At 41.4% G+C, this 26,299-nt stretch overlaps 1 protein-coding gene across 1 annotated transcript in view; it reads left to right on the top strand.

The window, feature by feature from the left end:
• Positions 1-9,872: 9,872 nt before the first annotated feature.
• Positions 9,873-26,299, top strand: part of SH3BGRL2 (SH3 domain binding glutamate rich protein like 2) — a 47,496-nt gene continuing 31,069 nt past the window's right edge. The window contains exon 1 of the mRNA XM_030447561.1: positions 9,873-10,412. Coding sequence (XP_030303421.1) covers positions 9,873-10,412 — 540 coding nt within the window. The remainder of the gene's footprint in view (positions 10,413-26,299) is intronic.

Below are 26,299 nucleotides of genomic sequence, written 5' to 3' on the forward strand. Positions count from 1 at the left end.
AACCCTCAGTTCCTGGGGAAGTTCATGGCACTGTTTTTTATCAGCCTCACAAGAAGTTTGCTTTGAATCCCTAAGGGATTTGTTATTAATACATGAATTCCAGCCTATGACAGCAGCTACATCTTTAACTGTGATCTTCTTTATATCCAGGACCCATTAAAATAGTTCTCATTGGTTAAACATATAGATACAACTTTCAGATAAATGGGTGAGACAAGCCAAGCTTGGAAATGACAGCAACAAGGAGACTCCATGAAAGTAGCACAGGGAAAGCTGAATCTGAGCAAGATGGAGATGTCTGTAGGTATGAAACCCACAACTAACAATTATCTACTGCTTGTCATACTTTATGGTTGCATGCCAGTGAGTGACAGAACGGAAAGATCATGAAAGAAATGCTGAAAGAGATACTGTCTCTCAGAAATTGCTTTGAAGAAGATATACTTGCTCCACACAAGGCTGGCTGCAAAACTCAGAACTAAGCTAGATTTCTTGGCCTGTGGACCAGTGTCTCACCACTGGATTATGCTATGGAAGTTTTGTAAGGCCCTCACCTGTCATATCCTAACACGAATTCTGCTGGTCCAGTTCATGTTGATTCACAGTTGCTATCACATAGCTTAAATCTGTGAACCAATTTTCTTTTTTGGTAACTTTACCTTTCAGGTAATTTTCTTCTAAGTAACTGCACTTGCTGAAATTTAACAGCATGTTTCTCAGTCGGTGTCTGCTTCTAGGGCTGATAATGCTTGATTTTTATAGTTATTGCTGGAGAATGGCATGAAGAACCAAAGCCACTGCTTGGTTCTGCTAAACTTCTTATGCCCTGGAAACAAGGAGGAAAAAGAGTAATACCTGTGGCCCTCCTCTGCAGAGGAGCATCCAACATTGACAATCTACCACCCATTTTGCTGAGTATCACTCATTCACACAGATAGTTCTGTATATCACACTCAATGCTACTTGTCTGAGTGAGGTCTACTCAACAGGAGTAAGGACTGGAGACAGGGGCTTTAGGGATTACATAAGGAGGCAGGCAAGTGTGTCCAAAAAAAGAAAGTGAACTAACTTTGTGGATATATGAAACAATTTTTCCTTTCTGTGAAATCTTCAGTGAGGTCTTTGCTGGACCCTTGCAAGCCCTTGACCCACTGATGATTTGAGTGATGTCAGGAGAAACCCATGACACTGGCCTCCAGTGCAAACTGTTCTGTAGTCCAAAAACCCAAAGAAAAGGGTTGTTCTGTATCCTATTATCTAGATGCCATTAAAAAATGCTTCATCCAATTATAGCACCAAAGTATCCATGGTGCTGAGTTTAATATCTTTCAGACTTCCTGGACTCCAGTCATCAACACTGAAAAGTTAATACTGAGTCAAACTTTTCTCCTGTTATTTTAAAAGGAACTGGTTTTTAAGTGTAGAATGTAGACTGAGCATCACAGATACTTACCCACTTAGAGTCTGTTATAGCTTTAGTATCATATTTGTCCATTTGTGGTCAAAGCCCAACTTTCTTTCTACGAGTAAGGAGATGACTAATTTTTAAAAGTAGATTTTTAAAAAAAGTAGCTTCTTTCTCAGGAGTTATTGAGCAGCAGCCTATGCTCACCAATTCGAGGCTGAAATAGATTATGACTGAGACATACAGGTTATCTAAAATAGGCTAATTTGCATGCATCACTCTTGTAAACCTTAGGATTTGAGGTGTATTTCCACTTGTCAAAAAAACCTCTTCAATAACTTTTTCTTCTAAAACCTAGTCAATTCTCTAGCATTTTTGCATAGCCCAGGGTCATATTCTGTGCTCAAATCCATCCCCAAAAGGATGTGGTTGCTGTTAGGTTTTGTAACACAGCTGCTTGGCCACACCTTATTAGTTATTTCATACCTCCTATTCTAAAAGAAATTCCAGTTCAGTGAAACTGCATTTAGAAAAAATCAATAGCAGCTTTGATGTGCTTACCCTTGCCATGCCAGTAGCACATGGCTGCATGTCTGTTGCTTAGTCAAACACAAAGTATCTTGAGAAGACAATTTTGATGAATCAAGTAAATAATATTTCTTGCAGCAAGATTAATTTTGCTAACCTCTTGTAACTTCTCATTTGTCTTGCTCTGTTTTTTACAGCTTTCCAGTAAAGACCAGCTGTGTGCCTTTTACCATCCTTTTCCAGTTAATTACAAAAAGGGGTTGAATTAGTTTTTTGTTCTTACCATCCAAGTCATGCTCTGAATAGTCTGGAAGCTGTCCTAAACTGTGCCTTCCCTGACAAAAGTAATACATACTTACTGTGTCAAGCTGCAGTTCTCCCACTGGAAAAAACATGGACACAAAGCAAGTAATTTTTTCTGCAAAGAAAAGCCAGTAAGGTCAAGTGTTACTGTGGGTAACAGTATTGAGTTTTGTAGATAACTTTTGGGAAGTGCTAAAAATGCCACTTAGCATTTTCACCACTTTACATTTTGGAACAGACCAACAGTAATAGGTTAATTAGTCCTCTAAGGAAAACATTACTTCCCAACTCCTACCTCCCCAGTACCCGAATCTCTGAGACAGAGTAGCAGCTACACTGAAGATCTGATCTGGGAAAACACAGTTCTAAAAACACAGGTCATGGAAATGCAAACTATAACAAACTCTATGCTACAAATCCAAAAGGAATTAAAAAATGTGAGCAAAATTGCTGTTATTTTACCAAAGAATACAAAGAGTATCTGCTTTGACAGGCAGATTCATGCTTAGGAAAAAAAAAAAGCCTGGGTTGAGACTAATAAGATGATACAGTGAAGAGCAGTGGTTTGTCTACACATCACTTGAGAATTTTTATGGTTTCTCATTTATATAGTTGCTGTTTAGCCTGGTTTACATTTCCTCCTACATGCTCCTTTGCTCAGTGTGTTGGTTGCCAGGCCAGGCAGCTGGTTTCAGCCCAGTGTGTTCCTGCTCTTAATACATACCTCTTTTGCTTCTCTCCTGGCAGGAGAGGGTCCTTTCTCTTCAAGCTGGCTCACAAAATTGCAATCAGTTCCCACACAGGTCAGTACACACTGCCTGCAGCACATCCTAATCACCACTGCCACATTTTATTTTCTGCCATCTCTGGGATGTTCCCACTTGCTTGTCCTCTCTCCAGCCTGAAAAACATGACCTGTGTGCTTTCCCAACCTTTGTCACCATTCTCCTTGGACCCTGCCCACGAATCCTGCAATGCTGACAGAACATCACACTCCTGGTCAAGAAGGATGCCAGTGGGTGGGTTGCAGCCATCTGTGCTGCTTTTACAGTTAAATTAATGACATGTATGCTTTCTGTCTGTGGGGAAGGGCTCTGTTAATCACACAGCAGCAGCATCTCCAGAAAGATGAGGTACCAGATGAGATGCCAGAGCAAGGACCAGCACAACATTCCTGAGCCACTCATGCTCCTCATGGGGACAACTTTGGCTCTGAGCTGAGGATTAGTGTGGGACAAATTCTCTTCCCTGCTGCTTCCTAAAGATCACCTCAAACCTGTGTCCCAGCACAGTCTTATGTCCCTACGATGTTACGGGATCTGCATTTGTGGGCTTGAACCCCTGTTTGAAACGCAGTGTACACAAAATCTTTATCCCCAAATTTATGTCAGTTCCGTGAAATTTCCCAACTCCTCTGTTCTGTGAAACATCTAAAAGGCTACTAAGTACTATAAAGATAATTTTTATTCTTAGTTGATTTGGTGCATACACTTTCAGAAACTTGCCAATATTTATGTGCTCTGCCACTTCCTACTCTCTATAAGATTACTCACTCTTTGGCCTTGTATACATAAATATTAATGCTCACCCAATGCTCCTGCATCCTGCAAGAAATGAATCCTTTAAAGTGTCTTTTCAGAGTGGAACTGGACAGACATGGAAAACCAGCTGGAAAAAAGCCAGGATATGGTGGTAGATTGCTTTTTCAAGGGCTTGGCAGAAAGTCCCCCAGAAAAGGGCTGGCAGGAACATAATGCTCTATGACTGCTCCCTAAGTGCACTTTGCATCTCGAGTGCTCACTAATTTAAGTTTTACTCAAACTGCAGATGGGGAAATGAGATTTGTGGGGGCTTCCATCCCCTATTCCTCTGCAGTTATGTAGACTACTGAAAGTTGTTCAGCTTAGCAGGAATAAAGACAAATCCTTTACCCAAATAGAAAAACAAAGAACAGAATCCCCCAAATAGATAAATCTTCTCACAAGTTTGGTTCCACCAAGAAACACAAGCCTACGGGGCTTGATACGTTGCAATATCTTGGGCTGAAAGAGTGGATGGGGTCAAAGGCTGGGCACTGACTGAAACTTGCCTGAATTCCTGCTCCTCTGCTAGAGCCACCATCCTCAGCAGCAGTGGGGTCTTTAAAGACACAAGTGCAAAATGAACTCTGGCACTTCTTACACAATGTAGCTGTAAGTTTAAGGAGTGATGAATTATTTAATACAGAGCACGAAAGAAGTTTTTAACTCCAGGTTTGGTTATTGCAAGTCAGATGACTGAGCTACATCAGATCATTAATTTCACAGGAAAGTGTTTTTCTTTTCAAAGGTCCTTAGTATTAGGAATTCATGGAAGGAATCAAAGCAGCCACAGTTACTAACAACTATAGATGCTTCAACTAAAGGGCAGCAGATTACAACTTCAACTAAATGGCAGCAGCTGAAAAGAATGGACACATATAGCTTTGGAATTATCTAGGTATATCTAGCTTTAAATGGCATAAAGAAAGGTTTATTCGGTTCTCTATGGTTTTGTGTGGGGTTTTTTTTCTACTTGTTTGTTTGTGGTTTTCTTTGATTTTGTTTTGGTTTTCTGATGGTTAGAAGGTGATGATACAGAAATCATTCTGCAATCAAGAACAGCCACGCTCTGCTTTCCTCAGTGTGCCATGAATTTGTGATTGCAAGACTCAAAGCCTTTTTCAGAGCTGTTCCAGCTCTGTCTCCTCCCAAGAGCCTGCTTTAACATCTGCAGAGTAATTCAAGACAAAAGAGACAAAGCTCTAGCTTGAGACAGTATTTAATTCTGTTGGTGTTATCTCTAAAATCTGACTGTGGGAAGACCATGAAATGCTCTGAATGGAAACCTGGCCACAGTCAAGATCCTGGAAAAAACAGAGTCCTGCATTAAACTGAGTTTATTATTGGAACCCTCCAGTGTGGTATACAAAACATCCAAAGACATTTTTGAAAGAGAAAGGGTGTTCTTGACTAGGAGCTGGTTGACCTTGTGAACATGTAGAGGAGGAGTCAAAATATTATACACAGCTCATGGCTGCAGCCATTAATGTACAGCTGAGAGAGTGTACCCTCCATCTTCCTTCTGATTAAATAGAAAAATACCGTGGTTTCTAGGATCTAGTTGCAGAATCAGGCTCCAAACAGCAGGATCTCACACGCTTTCAAGGTTTTATCTAGACTAGATATTTACAGGCTATCATCAGCCACAACACTGAGTACCATTACTCAGCAAGTGGAACAATCCTGTACTTACATCACATTACTATGGCCATTTTGTATGTTTTAGAGCCTATAAGTTAACTACTGTCTCTTGGGGTCTGCAGTGTGTGACCAGCTGATAAGACTCTGTAGCTATATAGCAGCTGAAGCATTCTGTTTTTTCTACTATTTATCTTCTTTTGTTGCTCCCTGGCATGATGGTCACATTTCTACCAAGGAAGATTGCTCAGAACTCTAATAGCTTTTAATGACACTCTAAACCAGTAATTTTCAACATCAACATGTTTTGGTAAAATTTTTAAAAGCTAAGACTCATTTAGAAATTTCCAGTGTGGGGGCTGTTGCAGAGTATGTGTAAATTTGTTACTTCTTAGCAATGCTTCACAGAACCCAGAGAAACAGCTGGTGGGTACCAGCAACCCACAGATGGGAAAACTCCAAAATATCTCTGACACACTGCTCCTTTCAGGTGAGAGATAGAGCTATCTTAACCACCTCTTCAGCCCTGAACATAGCTATACACTCAGTTTCTCCAGGATTTTTCTCTATGCCTGTTGCCTCTTGCTGTACAATAATGTTTTATTGTAAATAGAATCTTCTTTATCCAAGGTTGTACTTTCATAGTTCTGTTTTCATATTTGCCAGCCTTGGTTTTGTGTGTTCTGTGTTATCTTAGCAGCAGTAAAGTTCTGTTTAATTGTCCATGAAGAACAATGAATCATTCTTACCATGAAATCTGAAACTACTCCCTGCCCCTCTTAAATTCACATTTGCAACTCCAGTCTTAGAATTCAGAGTCTCTGTACCTCCTGTAAACATGGAAAGCTACTCAAAAATAATTCTAATGATGCTTTAACTTTATAAAATTTCTTCTACTTAACTAAGTGTTTGTACCAGTTTATCTTCAAGACTTTAGAATTGTACAATAGAAATAGTTAAAGGTATGGCCTCAGGACATTTACCAGCAGCAGCTGCAGGATGAGGGGTGATGGTCAGTCTTAGCCTGTACACCACCTGAAAGTGTAAAATGTCATGTAGTGATGCCTGATATATTTTTTCCCCTTCACAGAACGATAGTTCTTATTTAAGGAGCCATGTGAAATCTGCTCTACAAGCTTTGAAATCTTCAGTTTCTAAGTGTATTACTTCTTTTCCCTAACTGTTTTGATTGCTTCCATGACAGAACTAGCTCCTTTGTCTTAGGAGAGAGAAAGACAGAGAAATTTTAAAATTTGCCTGGATTCTCAATGCCTATGCTACATCAAAGTTGACCCTGAGAAGTTACAGGTGCAAGATTTTTAGCCCTAAATGTTATAAATTTAGTTATAAAAACTGAGAAGTACAAGAAAATTAATTGAAATACCGCTTGAGATTGTTCAAAATCTGTTTCAGAGGTGTATGAAAGGTCACTTTAATTAATTTGATGCATTCATGGTGAAGTAGTTGAAGGCAATCAGGGAGCTGCTCCCCTGTCTCTGATGGTCTCACTAAATATATGTGGAATAAGGATGCTGAAACTTTGGCTAGAAGCTGTGTCAAGTGTGATGGATGGACGATCTCCATTGCTCAGGCACTTCAGCTCAGTTTGGGTTTTTTAACTCTGGCTATGAATTCCTCTGCCCACAATCTGTTTTGAAGTTCAGGATGCAGACGTCTACTCACCCAAGGGCTACAGGAAAGAAAGAGGGATTCTAAAACCTATCAGAAGAAAAACATTTATTTTCTTGGCTGGCTTGGGATCAGTTTGGGGCATTTGAAATGGAATTGTGGGTTTCGATCCTTCTAATCGGTGATGCGATTACCTGGTTTTATCTTTTCTTTCAGCTCTTTTCACCCCACAGCTTTTGAGAATTTATGCAGCTCAGTAATACTTTCAAGTGGACTGAAATGAAAGTTGTTTCTTTTCCAGAGGGGAAAGGAGTCTGGATTTATGGCTTTTGGAGCTGACAATTCAGAGGTTTCTTACCGGGAGAGGAAACAATCTTAAAAGTACCTTTGTTACAGTTTTTTTGTAGTCCTATTACAACGCCTTTGTTTTCTGATTTACATCTCATGCATTTTTTACAGTTAGTGCTGTTGGACTCTATTTCAGACTCTGCCACACAGTTATTGGGTATGTGTCAATGTTGTGTCTGAGAGGTAGGAGTATCCTCTTCTGTGTAGTTACAATCAGAGATGTTCAGCACCCTTCAGAATAAGAATTCACCAGATTTTTCTCTGTTTTGTTGTATAAAAGAAATACATTAAAGGCAAGAGTTATTAATATTATATTTTAATGCTATATATTAACGCTGTGAGAGAATGAAATGCAACCAGCTATTGTCAGTTGCCCTGATTCTATTTGTTTCACTTAAGAGTGATTTGGCCAAATGAGAATAATAAACCAGTACTTTCTAGTAGAGAGTAAATAAGGAAGCAAGTGGGAAGCAAATACCTGCATCTTTTAAGAAAACTTTGAGAAAGGCAGGAAATATGTTGTTAAAATGATAGTTCAATGTAAAGGAAATTCACAAAGTAAGGGAATGGGGATTTTCCAACAATTTCCTGTAATTACTCTTCACAGGTTTTTAACAAGTTGGTCTGAGTTCGATTACAAACCAACATAAAAAAACCCTTGCCTCCTTTGCCTCTTTTGTTGGTTTTTCATCAGCAATTAACCAGTGAACACTGAGTCACTGGTTTGTGGTTTCTACAGTAAAAGTTGAGGTTGAATGAAGACAGGAATGTCAAAGCCAGAAAATCTTAACCTTTGTACCTAAGTTTGCTCTGACTGAATTTACTGTTTTCAACAAGCACTCTCATGAAGGTAAAGTAACGCATAGCTATAAATCTTTGTAAGATTAATACCTGAATTCACATTACACAAGTTGACTTTATATTGTTGATACTGAGCTGCACTCCAGAGGAGAATAAAGTCAGTGGAAAGCCTCCCAGTGACTTCCAGAAAGACAGAAATCAAGCTCAAAATGAACACTGAGAATCCTGATTATTTTTTGTGGCTCTAACTAAGTACCTTCTACACGACCTGCAGGATTTCACAATAAATTATTAATATTAAAATGCAGAGAAAGCTCTAAGGAGGTATTTGGCAGTGTGTCAAGGTCTGCACTTAGTCTAGGTGGTGGAAGTTCACTGAAGGTGTCGGTGATGTAAAAGTGTGAAGGAGGCTGATGCCATGCACTTCACCATGGGGGGTGAGAGACAGCAGGAAGGGAGAGTTCAGTCAGAGGGAATGAGCAACCATCTGGCGGCATGTAGGAAAGTAAGAGGATGAGGGCTACGCCTCTAGTAACATGTATAATGCTGCCAGCTACATGGTTCTGAATCTTTAAATAAAGACAGACCACATCTTCAGAGACCCAAAAGCTGATGAGGGACATAGGGATTCCTCTCAGTCTCTTGCAGATGAGCTGAGTGATGAAGGGAGATTTGGGGTTATCTGCTTATCCTGTGATTAATAACATCTGCTCCAGGGCGGACGATATTGAGCACTGCACATCTATACCAGGGGGTGAGAATAGGCAGTGCTGTTTAACTTCTTTGAGATATATGGGACAAGAGAACCCACTTGCCCAGTGGCCCACCTCCATTGTCACTTATCATATTTGTCACTTTTGTGTGCCCTGACATGAGTGTGCCTGTGTGCCCTATCCAGAACAATGCCAACTGTTCAGTCCAAAACACGTTCCACCCCTTTGCCGCTGTAAATGGTGGCCAGCAGGTCTGGACCTGGGCCCAGCAGAGGAGAGATGGTGTCTCTGTGCAAGGCAGCGTTGTCCCCAAACGGGCTTTGTTTACCCAGTGTACAAGCCAATGCCACACGGTGTCAAGGTGTTTGCAATTTATTAGCAGTTCTGCATAGAAAGGAGTGCTAGAGGGTACTTCTGCAAAGCTAGCGTGCACCACATCGACACCTACATTTATACAGTGTAATATTTAGCATATTCATTGTTCCATGGGTTTTTATTCATCTCAGAGCCTACCGGTGTAGGGAATCCTCATCTTCATTTACACGTACAGTATCATTTACTTTTACTGCACAAGTTCAGTGGGTGAGGATCCTCAAGCAGAGGAGGGTATCTTGACTTTGGAGCTGTGGTTTTCATATTATAATGAGTCAAGTGCACCTAAAGGGCACACTTTTAGCTGCATCATGTGGCAGGGCCCACTGAAATTTCCAGTACCTGGATTTAGCTCAGTCTCTTTCTTCTATCCCATCGTCCTGACAAAAAGTGATTTACATCAATTCCTTATTTTTGTTTCCTTGGTTAGTTAAGAATTGCACCCATAAAGATTCTGACGTTTGGTGCCGGGGAGCAGCCAGGCAGCCCGAGCTGTCAGGGAGGAGCAGCCTTGACGGGCAAAAGGGATGAATTTAAGTGCGTTCGTTGTTCGCCATGCCCTGCGACCACCGTGACCTGCGGGCTGCGCACCTGGAGGGCGGCACAAACGCCTTCTCAGCCGCGGGTAGTGGCCCTTGGCAGCCTCAGCAGTCTAAGACAAGGATTCCCGAAGCACCCAGGCTGCCGGCGTGGCTGGGTTTTGCTGCTAAAGCTCGACCTGAGGCGGGATGTTCCCCGCTCGGGGAGAACTACAGCGCCCGTCGGCCCCTGCGCGCCTCCCCCACCTTCCCGCCTCTCGCCGCTACCGCCTGCCTCCTGTCAGACAGGAGCCGGACCCGGCTGGCCCGAAAGGGGCTGCGGCCGCAGGAACGGGGGTACTGCGGAGGGCCCTCTCCCTCGGCGGGGAGGCGGCAGGGTGGAGCGAAGCAGTCTCGTCCCCATCCCTGTCCCCGTTCTCGTCCGGTACCGGGGAGCGGCGTCCCCGCAGTCTTGCTGCCCCGTCCCGTCAGGTCCCGTCGCCGCCGCGGCGGCGCGGCTCATGAGGTGAAGATGGTGATCCGCGTCTTCGTCGCCTCCTCCTCCGGCTCGCTGGCGGTGAGTGGGAGCGAGCGGCGGGGAGAAGGGAGAGAGACAAGCAGGGAGCGGGGCCGCCGCGGCCAGGGCACAGCCTCCGGCGCCGGGGACAGCGCCGGGTGAAGCTGCCCGGTGATTGTCAGCCTTCCCCCGCTGCTGCCGAGCCTGCCCTCGGCTCCGAGCCCTCGCCCCACTAGCCGGCATGGACCTGAACGTCGGGAGATTGATGCCGAGAAACCCGGGTCTGAATTTGCCGGGGCTGAGAGTGAGATGGGGGGAGGGAAGGAGGGAACGACAACTTCTCCCCCGCCCCGAAACGCCACCAGAACTTAACTTGTTCGTAAATTCCCTCTGGCAAACCAACCCCTCCTGAAACCTCTTCGTTAGGGGCAAATATTCAGTGAGTTTAAAGGGTCTCGAAAGGTGCTTAACGTGGGCTGAGCTTGCCCGCTTGGGAGTGGGGTTCAGCGCCTTGGTGCGGGGGTGCGGCCGCCCTGGGCGCGCTGGACCCGGGCAGGTGCGGTGCCCCGGAGCCTGCCAACTACGGCAGGGTGAAAAAATAAATAAACAGAAGGAGAGTTTAGAGGCAAACTTGAGGCCAACACCACTTCTCAGCGTTAAGAAATACTCTGGAAAAGGCACAACTCCTTTCAAACTCGGTTTTGAAAGGCATCGCTGCGTCCTCCGTTTGATTGAAGCTCTTGCAGCTTTCTCTCGTTGAATTAATAATGCGTGTGACCCTATGAATTTCCATGTTTTCATGTAATGTGACAGCTCTGATTTCTGTAGAGGAAAATGCTGACCCGTAAGCATTCTACTGAATTTGTTCCTTAATGAGAAATATCAGAAAGATTTAGATATAATTGCTATTCTTTATGCTTCATCAGTGAAGGCAGCAGCATTTTTTCCTTTTGGAAGGATGTAACACTGTATTTTCCCGTTATTGTGTGTTCACTTTCTTAAGCCTTTCGCTGTGCAATACTTGTTTTCAGTTCAGTGGCATGGTGACAGGTATGAGTCCTGATATGCTTTGGCATGAAGTGTTCAAAATGCTTAGTGGCTGCATTACAGCTAATAAAAACTAATTATCCATTACATTAGCCAACTGAGTAAACAAAGAGCATCTTCAGAACTCTGTAATCCGTGTTCATCAGGCATAAATAAGAAAAACATCTCCTCCCCTGCATGGGCATTTGGTTCACACTGTGGTAGAGCAATATTGCTAGGTTGAACAATCATGCATAGTTTTATATCTTGTTTTTGCTGAAGAGGGAGGAGGGGTGGGGAGGAGGGTAGAAGAGGCAGCACATAATTAGCTCATCCATATCTCCTGCTCTGACCAGTCTGCAAACAGGTTATTTCGTGGGACTTTTGTCATTCTACCCTCTCCTTCCCCTGTCTCTGCCTGCAAGGTACATACCCTGTTAGCAGTAGAAATATAAACCTCTTCACTATTTCTTAGCCCAGCAAACCAAATCTGAGATTGACAAGAAATTTAATTTGCACGTCACTTCACTTGCTGATCTTTTTCTGGGTTGGACTACAAGAAGATGACATAAAATACAGATAACAGCTTGCATACTGATGATAGTCAACTTCCTTCATTTAGACAGCAGTATGCCTGAGTACTGCCTAGTCAGACAAGAACTGGTAATCTAGTGATTGAAGATTCTGTTACACAGGACCAGGGCTGTGAGCAACATCTCTTTTCTCAGTTTTTCTTCATCTATGTTATCACAGCATTCAGGAGCTTTTATTATGAGCTAGGTTCCTGCTGTGCTCAGTGTTGCATCACTGAGGCTTTTTTTCTGAGGGCTTTGCAGGGGGTGTCTACAGATCACAGCTAAATGATTGAGGAAAATGAGGAAGAAAAAATTCTTATCAGCTGTTTATGTGGGAATCTGCATCTGGAAACAAAGGGTGGTTACTCTGTTGCACATCTCTAAATATGGAGTTTTTAACCCTATTTTCACCCCCTTAATTAAACATGAGTGAAAGGAAACAAAAAATATATTTTTGAATCATGTAACTGCTTTTCATCTACTCCAACCTTTAGCACAACTGTGCCAGCTACTTTGTGGGATCCTGTGCAGTTCATGAGGCAGGATGACTTCCTTGTCTAGAGAAAGGAATACACCTCACAGATCCTACTCTGTCTACTGCTAAAACCACTTTCACCTGCAGGTCAGCTTCAGTCAAATTGTACACTGGCTGCTTGTGAGAGCAGATGTAGCTGACATTAGTACCTGCTGTGCTGTAATTGACCAAAACCATCTATATATAGCATTAGATGATAAACTGGTAAATATATTTGCTGATAAAAGCAATGTCATCATGACATGATTAACTTTCCTAATCTCACTAGAGATACTTTGTTCAGTTACTCTTTATTTTAAGATGAAAAGTCGATCTAATCTCTAGAGAAAGTTTTTGGTCCTATTTGGTACCTCACCAGCAGTGTGCTGTTAGAGCAGGGTCACTTCTCAGTGCCTGGAATAAAATTGGTTTGAGTTTGCAGAGAGGGAGGATGAAGGCAACAATTTGTTTATATGAAAAAATAGGCAGCAATTTCCTTACGTTAATTGGTGAAAGAGGTTAAATTACCTAGTAAATATAATATGCTAAACTCTTTGTGTATGACTCCTTTTGAAATCTTCAGAATACCAAGGTCAAATAAGCATTTGGCTGAAACATCTCTGAGAAATATACTGGTTGTGTAGACAGCAGAGGCTTCAGTTTAGACAGCAGAGGCTTCAGTTTAGATAAATATAACTTTCCCTGGAAACTTAAAAAAAAAAATTATTGATCCTGATAGTTGATGTAATTTATTTTGTGCTGAGGAAGATAAAAATATGTAATAGTAATACACAATTCTGAGAGTTCAGCACATAAAATGTTCTGGGGGTCATTCTGAAAGCAGAGAAAAGGAAATAATTGGAGTAGATGAGAAGGAGCCATGAACATCATGAACCTTCCTTTCATTTGGTTTTGGTCTAATCCCTGAAGCATCTTCATCATGTCCCAGGAGGGTTCATAGACCCCTGAGGGGTTAATGGTAGCAAGTATTATTTTAGTATTGTTTGGTTGTTGTTGTTGTTGGGTTTTTTTGTTTGTTTGTTTGTTGTTGTTTTTTTTTAATAAAAGTTTTGAGTATAAATGTGTGGTGAGCTTAAAAGAACTCACAAATTTGAATTGCCTGAGTGGGAACATTCATCTTCAGTGTTTACGGACTCTGGACTGTGGGTTTAATCTGCAGGGATGCTGGAGAAACGTTCCTGAGAGCTTCTTGTGGGCAGGGAGGAGAGAGGCATGGTGTGTATGTGTGCATTTCTAAATAACCTCGTGTTGTTTTCAGCATGCATTAGGCAGATCCCATTAAATCACAATGGGAAGCCTCTGAATACCCAGGCAGGCATGTTTCTACAAGCCTTACCCTCTCCTACTTTTTCTGACCTGAATTTCTACTCGTTGTTGGTAAGCTGTGTCTCGAGTTCCAAGCTCTTCTGTGTAGGACTGGGGAGGCTGGCTTTTCTACTCCTCCCTGATAAGGACAGTCAGTGCTCTTTTGTGTGTAGGAGAAAGGCTAATTTAAAATTAGCCTTTACTTTTCACCCTCAGTGGTGTTTCACTGTTTTCAGGGACTAGCTGATGCCCTCTTTTTTCACCAAATCACTCCAAGGTGACTGTAATTTCATCTGTTTCACATTTTCCCGTCTATCAATAGAAATGTGCACTTGTGCTACTGTGCTGTGTATTGACTCAGTTAAATGTTTTTCAGTGTTTTAAAACAGCTCTACCTTTGATAGGAAGGAAGCTGGTAGAATGAGCTAGGTAACTCTCTTTCCCTGGAATTCCTACAGCTGTCTAGAAATGCCAAACCAGAGAAGATTCAGTTCCCTTGGAGTCCGAGGAGTTGGAGGTAAGGGGAATGCCAGTGAAGAGATTTCAAATAGTGGAGAAACTTCAAACCACTGTCTCACTTCTACTGTCTTCTCTGTGGTAGTAGTTTATTGCCTTAGAGCATCATCTGTTATCTGAACAAATAATACAGGGGAGTTACTGAAATAATGGAACAGTGGGCAGAATCTCCTTAGACCAGTGAGCAGTGCAAAACACTTTCCCATTGAAATTTTAGTGCTTTCAGGAGGTGTGAAAAGCATATCACTGAAATTAATTATATTTTATGTACAAGGGCAAGTGCTGCTCATGAGACCATGTTTAGGAGGACAGGAGGGTTTGGTGAGAACAGCACTGGCCTGAAACAAATGGACTTTTTAAAATGCACTTTGACTTTTGCCACAGAAGAGAATTATGGATTTTTTTTTACTAGGGACCTAGTAAAATAAGGGAGGTGCTGTAGTCATAGTTATGTAGCCATAGTTAAGTTGTTTTTATAGAAAAAACAATTCATGGGTTTTATGAGACTAAAGTTCTGCTTTTGTTTTAGCAAACTATGGAGGTCAAATGAGTTGGAGTTTTTGTTTCCTGGAGTGACTTTAAATCACAGTATAAAACACGGGAATGTCAGCATAATTACAGTCATGTTTGTTTGGTTTTGTTGGATAATGTAATTAAGGCAAATACAATGCTAACAGTCTTATGGCTGAGCTTATAACCTAGCAATAACAATGAGTTTCAACTCCAGCCTTGTTTGTACAAAGTAACTCAAAAGTTCCTCAGAGCACTTCTCAGGAAGAATGTGCTTCTTGAAGAGAGGTGTGGGATTAATTAATTTATAATATTTCACTCCTTGAATATCCACCAGCTAACAGGATTTCTTGCCTCTCTGCACCCCGAAAGTACAACAATTAAAACTGAACGTTACTTGGTTGAGTCATAGAAGGATAATTTGGGGAGGAATTTATAACTTGTTGTGTGTGATTTATGGAAGTTCATCTACCTATGATCTAAAATACTAAGCTTTGCAAATTATAAAAAATTATCATGATTTTGTTGTGCATCTACAAAACTACTGAGTAGAACTGTAGCACAAGCAGTGATATTGGAAGAAAAATGTTGGATCCTTGCTTAGTCACAGGACACATCACATGTATACATGTCTTGGATATCGTGCCCGTAGGAGAGATCTGGGGACTTTCTGGATCTAGTTCCTTTGACTGACAAGTTTTATTCCCTTACCTTTCCTCAATTTTCCTGTTATCATTTCAGGTGGCTTATATTAATCTTTGCTGGCTTCTGCCTGTCCTGTTTTGAAGGATTCACACTGCTGAAGGAGCTTGAGAGCATTGCTCTCAGCTGTGAATTCTGTGAGGCAGGGAGGTCAGCACTGAAGGCTGTAGCTATTTTTCACTCTGAAGACCCACTTTGGGTCTAGCTCTCAAGTCTGTATTCCAAAGAAGTCTAAATCCTACTTACATCCTCCTGCCTCATGACAGGGCAAGCTAAAAGCCTCTGAAAAGCAGTTCAAGTGGCTCAAGGACTATGTTCAGGAGGGAGCTGGGTGAGAACCTTAGTCACAAGGATAGGGGGGAGGAACTGAGACCTTTTGTGCATGGTATTCAGCACCTAACTCTTGCACCATTCTTGTGTGCTCCAGTGCTTTTCAAATATTTACATTTCTTCTTGGTAGATGGATGATGTAGGAAATAACGCTACCTTGAACACACTTGAGGCTACCTAGTGTCATGAGCAGTAGGACTGTTACTGACCTTTGATTACAACTGTAGCTGTAATAAAATTTCAAAGGAGGTTCTGTTCTGATGGGGTTTCTGAAGACTGGAGTGTGTGCTTTGATTTTCCGTTTACTGGTCAGCTTTATACAGGCATATGGTTCAATGTCTCTAACAACTACATAGTGACATTTTCATTACAGATTTAGCCCTCTATGTTGAATGTCCTCACATGGGCTGGAAAAAATAAAATTACTAACGAAAGGCAACTTGCTCATTTTAAGAAGTTTTTCCCCCTCTGCTTGTCTATACAGCAATTGTCTTGACAGCAATGTCAAAGTGCAGGTCTCTGAATGGACATACTTCCCAGATGGTGACCTATTCTCCTAATCTTCCACCCATATCATTGCAGCTTGGAAATCAATTTTTATAACCCTATACATAGTTTCAGATCATAGGAGGTTATGTATAGCTGCATTTGATTACTTTAATTAAAAAAAAAAAAAAGTAATAATTAGCTTGCATGCACTTTTATTGGCACGAATTACTTTTGGATTACTTCTAATTTCCATGTTGTTTTGTGAAATGAAAATGAATTTGGGACATAATTCACCTGTCTGTTTCCTAGGAAGCACAGCCCAGGAGTGATAGCAAGGAATGAACCATATGACATTCTTTTGTGGTCCCTATTTTGTTGTCTGCTTATGGGACATCAACATACAGCCTGCTACATTTGTAGCTGTCACTGTCACATTATTCTGTGCCAATATTGCTCCTGCAGAGACAAACTGCAGCAGAGGGAGAGGCAGGAAGCTCTCATGCTGTAACACATTGGATCACTGCAGCTCCTTGCTTCAGTCCTGCTGAACTGGAGCTCTTGGTACCAGCAAGTTTAATTTGGTGAATTCAATTTGAAAGCATCATGTTCTCCATTATACAGCCTCCTGCAGGCTTGGTGTCTGGTTTCTTGTCACTTACAGAGGTCTTTCAGCCAGGGGACAATGGATTGAATTCTATTATGTTTGGGCATTACAGAACTGCTTGCCCAAAATTTGGTTAGCTCTTCTTTTGTAAACCTAGGTCACATGTTCACTTCCTCTCTAGATTATTTTTTTCCCCCCAAGAAGTCTTATTTGGGCAATATATGCTAAGTATCAGAGCATCAGTACTTTTATTTTATTTTTCCTTTGAGAGCTAAGTATTTTTTTAAAAAGAAGTATTAAAAAAGACTGCTGAATGCAACCCATTGCTGGACTAATGCATACCCTGTGATCTTCAGTCATTTACTGGCATGTGGTGTCTAGTGTTGTAAATTTAATAATGTGTATTGTTCTCAATGTTTTTATTCATGCATATAAGCTGTACAATGCTGCTGGCTCCAACTTGGAATTGCTTGAAGTACTGTCTGTGAGGATAACATGTCCTCATTAGCAGCTAGGAGAAACGAACCATGGGATATAAACTTAAAGCTAAAATGAAGGAACTAGATAGTTGTTAGAATGGTTGGATTGGACTCCTAAGCCTTTGTCCTTGTGCAGACCATAGGAAATAAGTACCAGTTGCATGACTTTCCATCCACATTCTAGGCAAAGCCTCTGAATTTCCAGCATTGTGGCAGATAGTGAGGCTAGAATTAACTAGCTGTTGCAAAGCTGTTTTCGTTATATTCCCAAATACTTTACCATTTTTAAAATGATAAAAGGATCTACAGATAAAATTAAGGAAACAGTGAAGATGTATCTGTGGAAGTGTACTAGTCAAAGTTATCTGATAGTAGCAAAGCCCAGAAAACAAAGCTTTCCAGTGTCATGGGACAATATTGATTCAGAGTACTGGTAAGAGCTTAAAAATGACTCTGCATTATAGCTGACATACTGAATATTCTGGTTTTAATCGTCTTGTTGAAGGTGAAGCGTAGTGTTGAGTAAGTCCATTTCACTTGCTGTATTGAGTGCTTTTGATTTTAATTAAAACCAAAGGAACAAGTAAATCTAGAATGCAACATGTTTCAGCTGACCTATGCTAGATTCTCTCTGGTACTCTTCTGTCCAGTGCATCTTTCAATTTAATTATTTCAGACATTTCTATTTATCCAAAGAGGGAAATGTCAAAGAAATTGGGATTTGTGGAAAAGTAGTCAGCATTGAAGGAAATTCCTTATTATATAAAATCAGGTTCAGTTTTGTCTTTAGCAATCTGAGTTCAGTTTGGAGATAAAGAATTGTCACTGGTAACCCAGAGGGTATCAAGCATTTACACCAAGGGCAACAGTTTTTCACCTGCAGCCTCAAGTGCTTGCCTCCTAGGTGGTTGGTTCCAGAAGGAAATGCTGCAACCTTTATTTTGCTTGCAGTGTGAAAGCTTGAGAATGAAAAGAGAAATGCTGTAGTTCTTAGAATCTATTCTTAGTTGAGATCTGCTGTATCAAATCCCATGATAACATTGCAGTACGTCAGACTCTCTTACCAGCTTAATGTTTAGTAAGCTTTAAGGAAGATAGTTAACATTTTGCAGGTCCCTTAAGTTGGTGGATTTACTTCTTGGCAAGGTGAGGAGAGATGTAGAGGCAGTGGTGGTGTTTCTCACCTGGGGTTGTCAATGGAACAGCCTGGAATTAGCTGCAATAGCTTGGAAGAGCTTCTGAATTCCTCAGTAGCTGTGAGGTTGTTTCCTTAATCTTCTCTCCTGGGGCTGGTATGTTGTGTAGTCAGCACCCACTGGATAGGCAGATGGAGTAAATCAAAAGCTTAAGTCACTATTGACTTTAATCTCTGAAAACAAACATCAGATTCATTTCAGTGGGACTCATGTAGGTGATCAAATTATGACCTGATCTTTCAGGGAATGACTCAAACTTGTTGGTGAACTTCAGGTGCTTTGACTGGGAAGAAGGGGTGACTGAGATACAAACATACTGCAGGCAACCCATTTAACATAGTTTCTCTCATAGCAAGAGAGCACGGATACAAAGCCTGCTTCTTGTCTTTTTTGGGCTTTAGGTCTTCATCTGTTAAGTAGTTTGCACTGAAATCTTTTGGTAGTTCTCTTCAAGGCTGTGGCTGTCATTTCATTCAGGTGTGCTGCTTTACTGTAAGAGTTTTATCACCACTCTGAAAGGGCTGAGCATAAGTTGGCATGTGGATATCCTTGTTTGGGGTAAGAGCTATACTGATAAGGAACTTTCCTAGAATAATTTATTGCCAGCTCATTAGTTGGGGAAGAGAAAAACAAGTGGATTTTATAACAGTGAACAAGCTTACTTAGTCTAAATTTAATATTGTATTTCAATATAAAGTAATTGAATTTGTCACAGAGGAAGGGGAGTAACTGTCTTGCTAGCTGATGAATGAAGAGAAGGTCCTAGGAGACACAGGTCGTTCAGTGACTCATGTTTATCTTCAATAACAGCATTCCCTTCTCTTGTTGCCCATCTCCCCTGGGTAAGATAGAGCTTGTCCTGACAGTTTAGAGTTCCAGGATTTGTTGTTGCTAGGTTTGCTTTTTTACCTCTGGATAATTGATTCCCACCATTCCTAGTGAGACAGTGTGGAAAGCTTCAAGATGTTTCTCATTTTACTGCCAGAAATAATCTTGCAGAAGTTAATTCCTGGGAGTGATCTTTGGAAATGTATTAATCTGCTTTTTGTTTGTATTTATGTGGATGTGTATTTTTTGCATATACACATATGCACTGATATATTTATATAAATAGTGTGGATATGTTATGTATATTTATATGTCTGTATCTATGTATGTGTGAGTATGTTTCATAACCTTGGAATCACCAATAGATGCAAATTATCACCTGGTAAAAAAATCCCCCAGATCTTCGTATCCCCAGAAGAGAAATAAAAATAACTTCTTAGTGCCTCACCTTAGTTGCTAAAGGTAGGTCAAAATCTGTCAGAGATGTGTCAAAAATTATTGCTCCCTTATTTGAACAACTGGACCTTATGGACTTGCAACCATTTTCTGCCTTCTGTGTAAGCTAGAGTACTGAAATAATGATGCTTGCTCAACTACCTCTGTTATTTCCTGTGTCATGGCTTACACTTAAGAGCTTTACTTAGGCAACTTGTTTCAAAATTATGGCTGTAACTTACTTCAGATAATGAGGTGCTTACAAAACACCAAAATGTTTATACCAATATAAGAAATACACCAATAAAATTGTCCTGGATAATGGCGACATAGAGTGGCATAAATATTTCTCCTCCTACCTTGGAAAAAGGTAACATCACTGTAAACAATGGTACAAAAATTTTTATATGAGAGCTCTGAGGGGGCTAGCATGGCAGTTTAAGACCTTACTGCTGGTAACTAAATTTCAAGTTGTTCTTCTGCCTGTTGCAGAGCTCCAGGAGAGAGCATGTGCCTGCACTCCAGCATCTTTGGTTGCAACCTTGAGTGTTTGCCTTCATGGGTACTGCAGGTGCACGAGTAATACATTGGGCTGTGAAACCCAGCATCTGCATCATGAGGACATGTCCAGTTTTGCCACTGATGCAGGGGTGATGGTAATTTCTGGCAAGAGTAGAGTAGCAAGCTTCTGCTTTGTGACAAAGCCTTAAGACAGACAGCTTCTGACTTGCTGAATGTCCCATTTCATGGGATTGTTCTGCTGCAAACTCTGCTAGCAGAGTTACCCCCAGAGTTTTGTTTGTGGGCAGAGCCCTGTAATCATAAACTTGTGCTCCTTACTAAATGCAAATGAAAATGTGTGATTGTATATGTTCCCTGCACTCATGCTGGGTTTTTTCCTGTTGGCTTTTGGTTTTGTATGCCTGTATGAAAAGACAGAAAATGCCCATGCTAGGAGACACAGCCCATTATGATCCCGTTCAAGAGTCTACTGTGTAACATGAATCCTCTGACTTCATTGGATAGATCCCAGTCTGAAGAAAGAGACTTAGACTCAGAAAAAAAATTCTTCAGAATTTGATGGTGAAAACTCCATCACAACTTTCACAGATTTGTTGCACTTCTTGACATTTTCATATGCTGCAGAGGATGGTATTGGATACTATCTGTGTAAAAACCTTTATGAGTGATTATTTGGAACAACTGAATAGCAACATTACGGATCAATTAAAAACTGGTTTCTTAATCATGGGATTGGGGGCTGCGTTTTTCAGAGGAAGGCAAGGGAATTTCTGGGTGTCTTAGTTTTAAAGAAAACTTCCTTTGATCTGATGAACGACGGAGCATCAGCAACTGAAACCTCTCATTAGATTGCTGCAGTGTTGCTGAAATTATCATCCCTGCCTGATCTAAAGAATCACAATTCAAATGTTCACCAAACCTTTGATCTGGGTCTGCATCTCCTAGGGTCAAACAGTTTTCCTGAAGTATCCCTAATTGAGTGGTCTGATATGTTTATATAGAAACGGGGGCAGTAGTGGCATTTGAAGGATTTAGATAACATCACATTCTTCATAGGAACCCAGTAGGAAGTTAAAAATAGTTAGAAAGGAGATAGTCTTTGATCAGAGAAGGCCACTGCCATGAAGGCCCTGATATGAAAGCAGTCCTCTCCTACTCAGCGAGATGGACTGACCTCCAGCAAAGTCTGTTTTCTAGTAAAAATTCCCAGCATCATGTCCCAGGGGAGTCTGAAAGTCTAGGGGTTCATTCAGCATGGTATTCAGCCATACATTTGGCTCTGTGGAAGTGACTCCTGTTGCCCTTACAGGAGATGCATCTGCAGTTAATGGGATAATAATCAGATGGCTGAGATCTGGGAATGCAGCTAAGCATTAAGAAATGGGGCTGCTGAAGTATAAAAGAAGAGCTAATTTGCACATACTGAGCTGCAAGAACACACAGGTTACACGGATATAGCTGCATCTGTTGAAAGAGAAATAATGCTGACATTTGCTAATCAAGTCAGAAGCCTCATTCTGCTGTCAGCTGAGTGAAAGGTAATTCTGTTATTGATCTGAATAATAGCAGTGGCAGTTGGCCATTTAGAAAGTCATAGAAAAAAAAATCCATTATCCTAACCTTATGAAAACATACTGATGGAACTCTGTAGTAATAAAGTCCAATTTTATCTGAAATATGATATTTGTCTGGGTCTACAAATGCATTTTTCTGTTGTGGCTTCATATATTGATGGGAAATCCTGTAAATACCGTAGAAACTTAGGAGAACAAATTCTGAATGACTGGCACTGCTGCTACTGATTTTATTTTGAAGAGCATTATCAGGGGTGTGTATATCTACAGCTGGCAGAATAACACATCTGTGCAGTGTGGTAGTAGCTGTCAGGAGAGAAGAGCAAAAGTATTGATTGCTATTGCACAGACTTGTTTTTCAAATTATTTAGAGCATTTTGGAAACAAAATCTCTGCTCTTTCAAGTTGATAAAACAAATAAGTGCAAACTTAGTCCTCCTGAGGGAAAGGCTAGATGTTTTTTCCAGGTGTCCAAGGGGTCTCACAGTTCTCTCATATTCACAGAAAGGGCATTAGTAGTGGTGTGGGAGAAATACAGATGTGACTTTGTGTTTATGTAGGAACAGGGTTGTCCATGAAACCCATTATGCCACTGCTGGCCTAGGTGGTACTGTGGTCTTGGAGCTTGCCTCAGTGTCTTTTTGAAACTCTACCACACTGTCAGGAGATGTGTGACATCTTAGGGCTCTCGGTTCTTCATTAAGTGACTCTTGTTTCAAACACAGCTGGAGCTGCACGTGGGGGTCACGGGCTGCCTGGGACATGGGTCCTCCTCAGAGATGAAATATAGAGGGTGCAGCCTGCCTGGAAAGGGAGGAGATGTAAGGATGACTTACATCTTGAGCTGATAGAACTGAGACCCCACCCAGATGAAGCAAGGCTAATTGCTTGTTACATCTCATGGGCTTCTAGGTGTTTTTATCCATTCTACTAGACAAACATTCCTATGCCACTGGGTTTTGATGGCTTAAAGATAACGTGAAGGAAGAAATGTGACCTATCTTCCTAGTGCTGAGAAATGTGCTTTTATATCTCAGCAAGTAAAGAAAATACAGCTGGGGATGCTTTATTCATTGTTACAAAACAATGTGACTGATAAATATGTAGATCACAACACTTCCAGTGCTCTGCTGATTCACCACGTCACAAAAAAAGACAATTGTGTGTTTTCATCTTAAAAGTCTAGGTGATAAACATGTTACATAATAGGAACTGCCTGTGAATTTCTTGTTAGATTTTTTTTTTAGGTTTAAGAATTTTATTATTCTTTGCAGAATTTGTACTAGGCTAGACTAAATAGTTTCAGTTGGAAGGACCTACAGTGATGATCTAGTCCAACTGCCTGACCATGTCAGGGCTGAGCAGAGCTTAAAGTATGGTATTAGACCTGTTGTCCACTTGCCTCTTAAACACTGCCAGGTTTGGGGCATTGGCCACCTCTCTGTCCCAGCATGTGACCACCCTCTCAGTAAAGAAACACTTCCTAAGGTCTGGTCTAAACCTCCCCTGGTGCAGGTTCAAACCATTCCCTGGTGTCCTATCAACTAGAAAACAGGGAGATCATCAGCTCCCTCTTCACTTCCTCTCCTCAGGAAGCTGTAGTGGAGAGGAGTGAGATCACCCCTCAGCCCAGACAAACCCTTAGGTTGCTTCTCACAGGACATTCCTTCCAGCTGTGTCACCAGGTTTGTTGCCCTCTTCTGGACACATTCAAGAACTAAAAGCCTTTAAATTGTGGAGCCCAGAACTGCACATGGTACTCAGGTGAGGCTGTCCCAGTGCTAAATACAGTGGGACCCACAGGTTTTGCTGTGTTTGGTGCACCCCGGGATGCAGTTTGCCCTCTTGGCTGCCAGGGCACACTGCATTTGCTTTTTAAAACCTGCCTGTAAAACTGCTCTCTTCAGTGCTGTTTCAGTGAACTCTAAACAATTACTGAATGTTTAACACGTTTTAAGAAAATAAAGAAACAAAGCATAGTTATGGGGTTTTTCTTCCCTCCACAAAATCATAATTCTACCAAGCAAGCCTGATTCACCTTAACAAAGTGGTATCTCTTAAACCTCTGCAGATTTTCAGCTATAACAGCATTGGATTTCTGTGTACAAGACACCAAGCTATTTCCTGCTCTCCTAACTCTGCAGGAGGAACTGTGAGATGCAAAGTTCAATTTTCTGTTCATCACTGCAGGGCTAAGGACTGAGTTTCCAATAGTTCAGAACCTGACAGTTTCCAGCTGCCTTACTGAACGGGGACTTCACTGGGAAGCAAAGGTTCTTCAGAATCAAATAACTTACAGAAATCAAAAGAAATAAAAATATAGAATCATACAATCATAGAATGTTAGGAAGGGACCTCTAGAGATCATCTACTCCAACCCCCTGCCAGAGCTGGATAACCTAGGGCATGTTGCACAGGAATGCATCCAGGTGAGCTTTGAAACTCTCCAGGGAAGGAGACTCCACACCCTCTCTGGGCAGCCTGTCCCAGTGCTCTGTCACCCTCACAGTAAAGAAGTTTCTCCACATGTTGAGGTGAAACTTCCTATGTTCCTTGTTATATTACTGGGCACCACTGAAAAGAGATTGGTCCCTTCCTCTTGACACACACCCCTCAGATATTTATAGACATTAATAAGATCCCCTCTCAGCCTTCTTTTCTCAAAGCTAAACAGCCCCAGTTCTCTCAGTCTTTCTTCACAGGAGAGATGTTTAAGTCCCTTAATCTTCCTTGTAGCTCTCTTTTGGACTCTCTCCAGAAGATGCCTGTCTTACTTTAATCAGGGAGCCCAAAACTGGATACAGTATTCCAAGTGTGGTCTTATCAGGCAGAGTAGAGAGAAAGGAGAACCTCCCTAGATCTGCTGGACACTCTTTTCTTCATGTACCTCAGGATACCATTGGCTTCTCTGGCTACAAGGGCACATTGCTGGCCCGTGGAGAATTTCCTGTTCACTAGGACTCCAAGGTCTTTCTCCAAGGAGCTGCTTTCCAGCAGGAAATAATAATACAGATGGCATAAATGTAATATAGCATGGAGATCAGAGAACAACTCGGTTTAAAGAGCAGCTGAATTCATAAGGTTTGCAGTGCTGCAAAAAAATACATTTATGTGTAGCATACATTTTGAAAAAGCAGAGAGATTTTGCTTGTTGAAAGAATTTCTTCTGTGACGCAAAATACTTGCTATAAATATGCCACTTTGACAAAAGAGACTAGTATGAGGAGGAGTTAAATGTGGAATGCTAAATGGGAGATTTAAATTTTTCTCTGGAAACTTTGAGAGGTTTCTGTGGGAAAAATGCATGGAAAGAACACTTTCTCTTTAACCACTTTCCTGAATTACTGAAATGTATGGTAAATTACAAACAGAAGCATCTATCTATTGAAAGAAGTTAGCTGCCAGCTGCAGTTTGAATTGTTAGTCTTTTGAAATGAAGTATTATAGTCTTGCAGGGTGATTCCATCAGAAGAAGTTTTTGGTAGATGAGAATATGCTTTATGGATCCCTGAAACCTTCCAGGCTGCTAAAAGTTTCTCTTGCCTTTTGTGCTAGTCACTAGAATTCCCAGCCTTGCTTAAAAAAACCCAGACAAACAACACAAAACTGTCCTGGCACATAAATCTAATATTTTTTGGAGATTTTTTGGCACACTGTCAGTTGAGACACTTTTAAAAAGACCAAGACCAGCATGCTCTGTGAGTCTGCCTTTTGTTTTAGCTAAAGGCCCAGTGGAAGAAGAACCAGCACCCTTCACCTCACACCAGAGAATATGTCCGACTAGGAAAAATCCTGTATTTGCAGCACAAATGTAACTTCAAGCATGGGTATTGATAAATGGATATTGATAAATGGAAGTGCATACGTTTTCAGGATAGTGTGATTCTGCAGAATGGAGCTCTTGCTGTATGGTTATGATTCCGACTGCTGTAGGTTTTGCAAGCTTCCCTACCAGAGCAATCAGCAGCACATCCTGACCTGCAGTTTGGCAGTCACCTGCTGCCTGCTGGGCTGGGCTGGGGATCCTGTCACTACATTTCTCAGTCTGCATGGAGTCCTCGGGCTGCCAGTCTGTCAAGGACTTTGATTTGGAGCTGCCTGCCTGTACACTCAGTGGGACTTCCAAGGTCTGGTTCAGTTTCTGTTGCACTTCTAGTGTCTCTTTGTTTCAGCCATTTTTTATTCCTACAAGCAACGCTGGGTTTTGTTGTTGATGATGATGCAACAGAATGCAAAGTTAAGACACTAATTGGAAAATAGATTCAGTTTCAATGGTATATTTATTCTTTGATGGGGAGTAATGAGCCAAGATTTTGATCTA

The sequence above is a fragment of the Calypte anna genome, chromosome 3 (genome assembly GCF_003957555.1).
Source record: "Calypte anna isolate BGI_N300 chromosome 3, bCalAnn1_v1.p, whole genome shotgun sequence".
Lineage (NCBI taxonomy): Eukaryota > Metazoa > Chordata > Aves > Apodiformes > Trochilidae > Calypte > Calypte anna.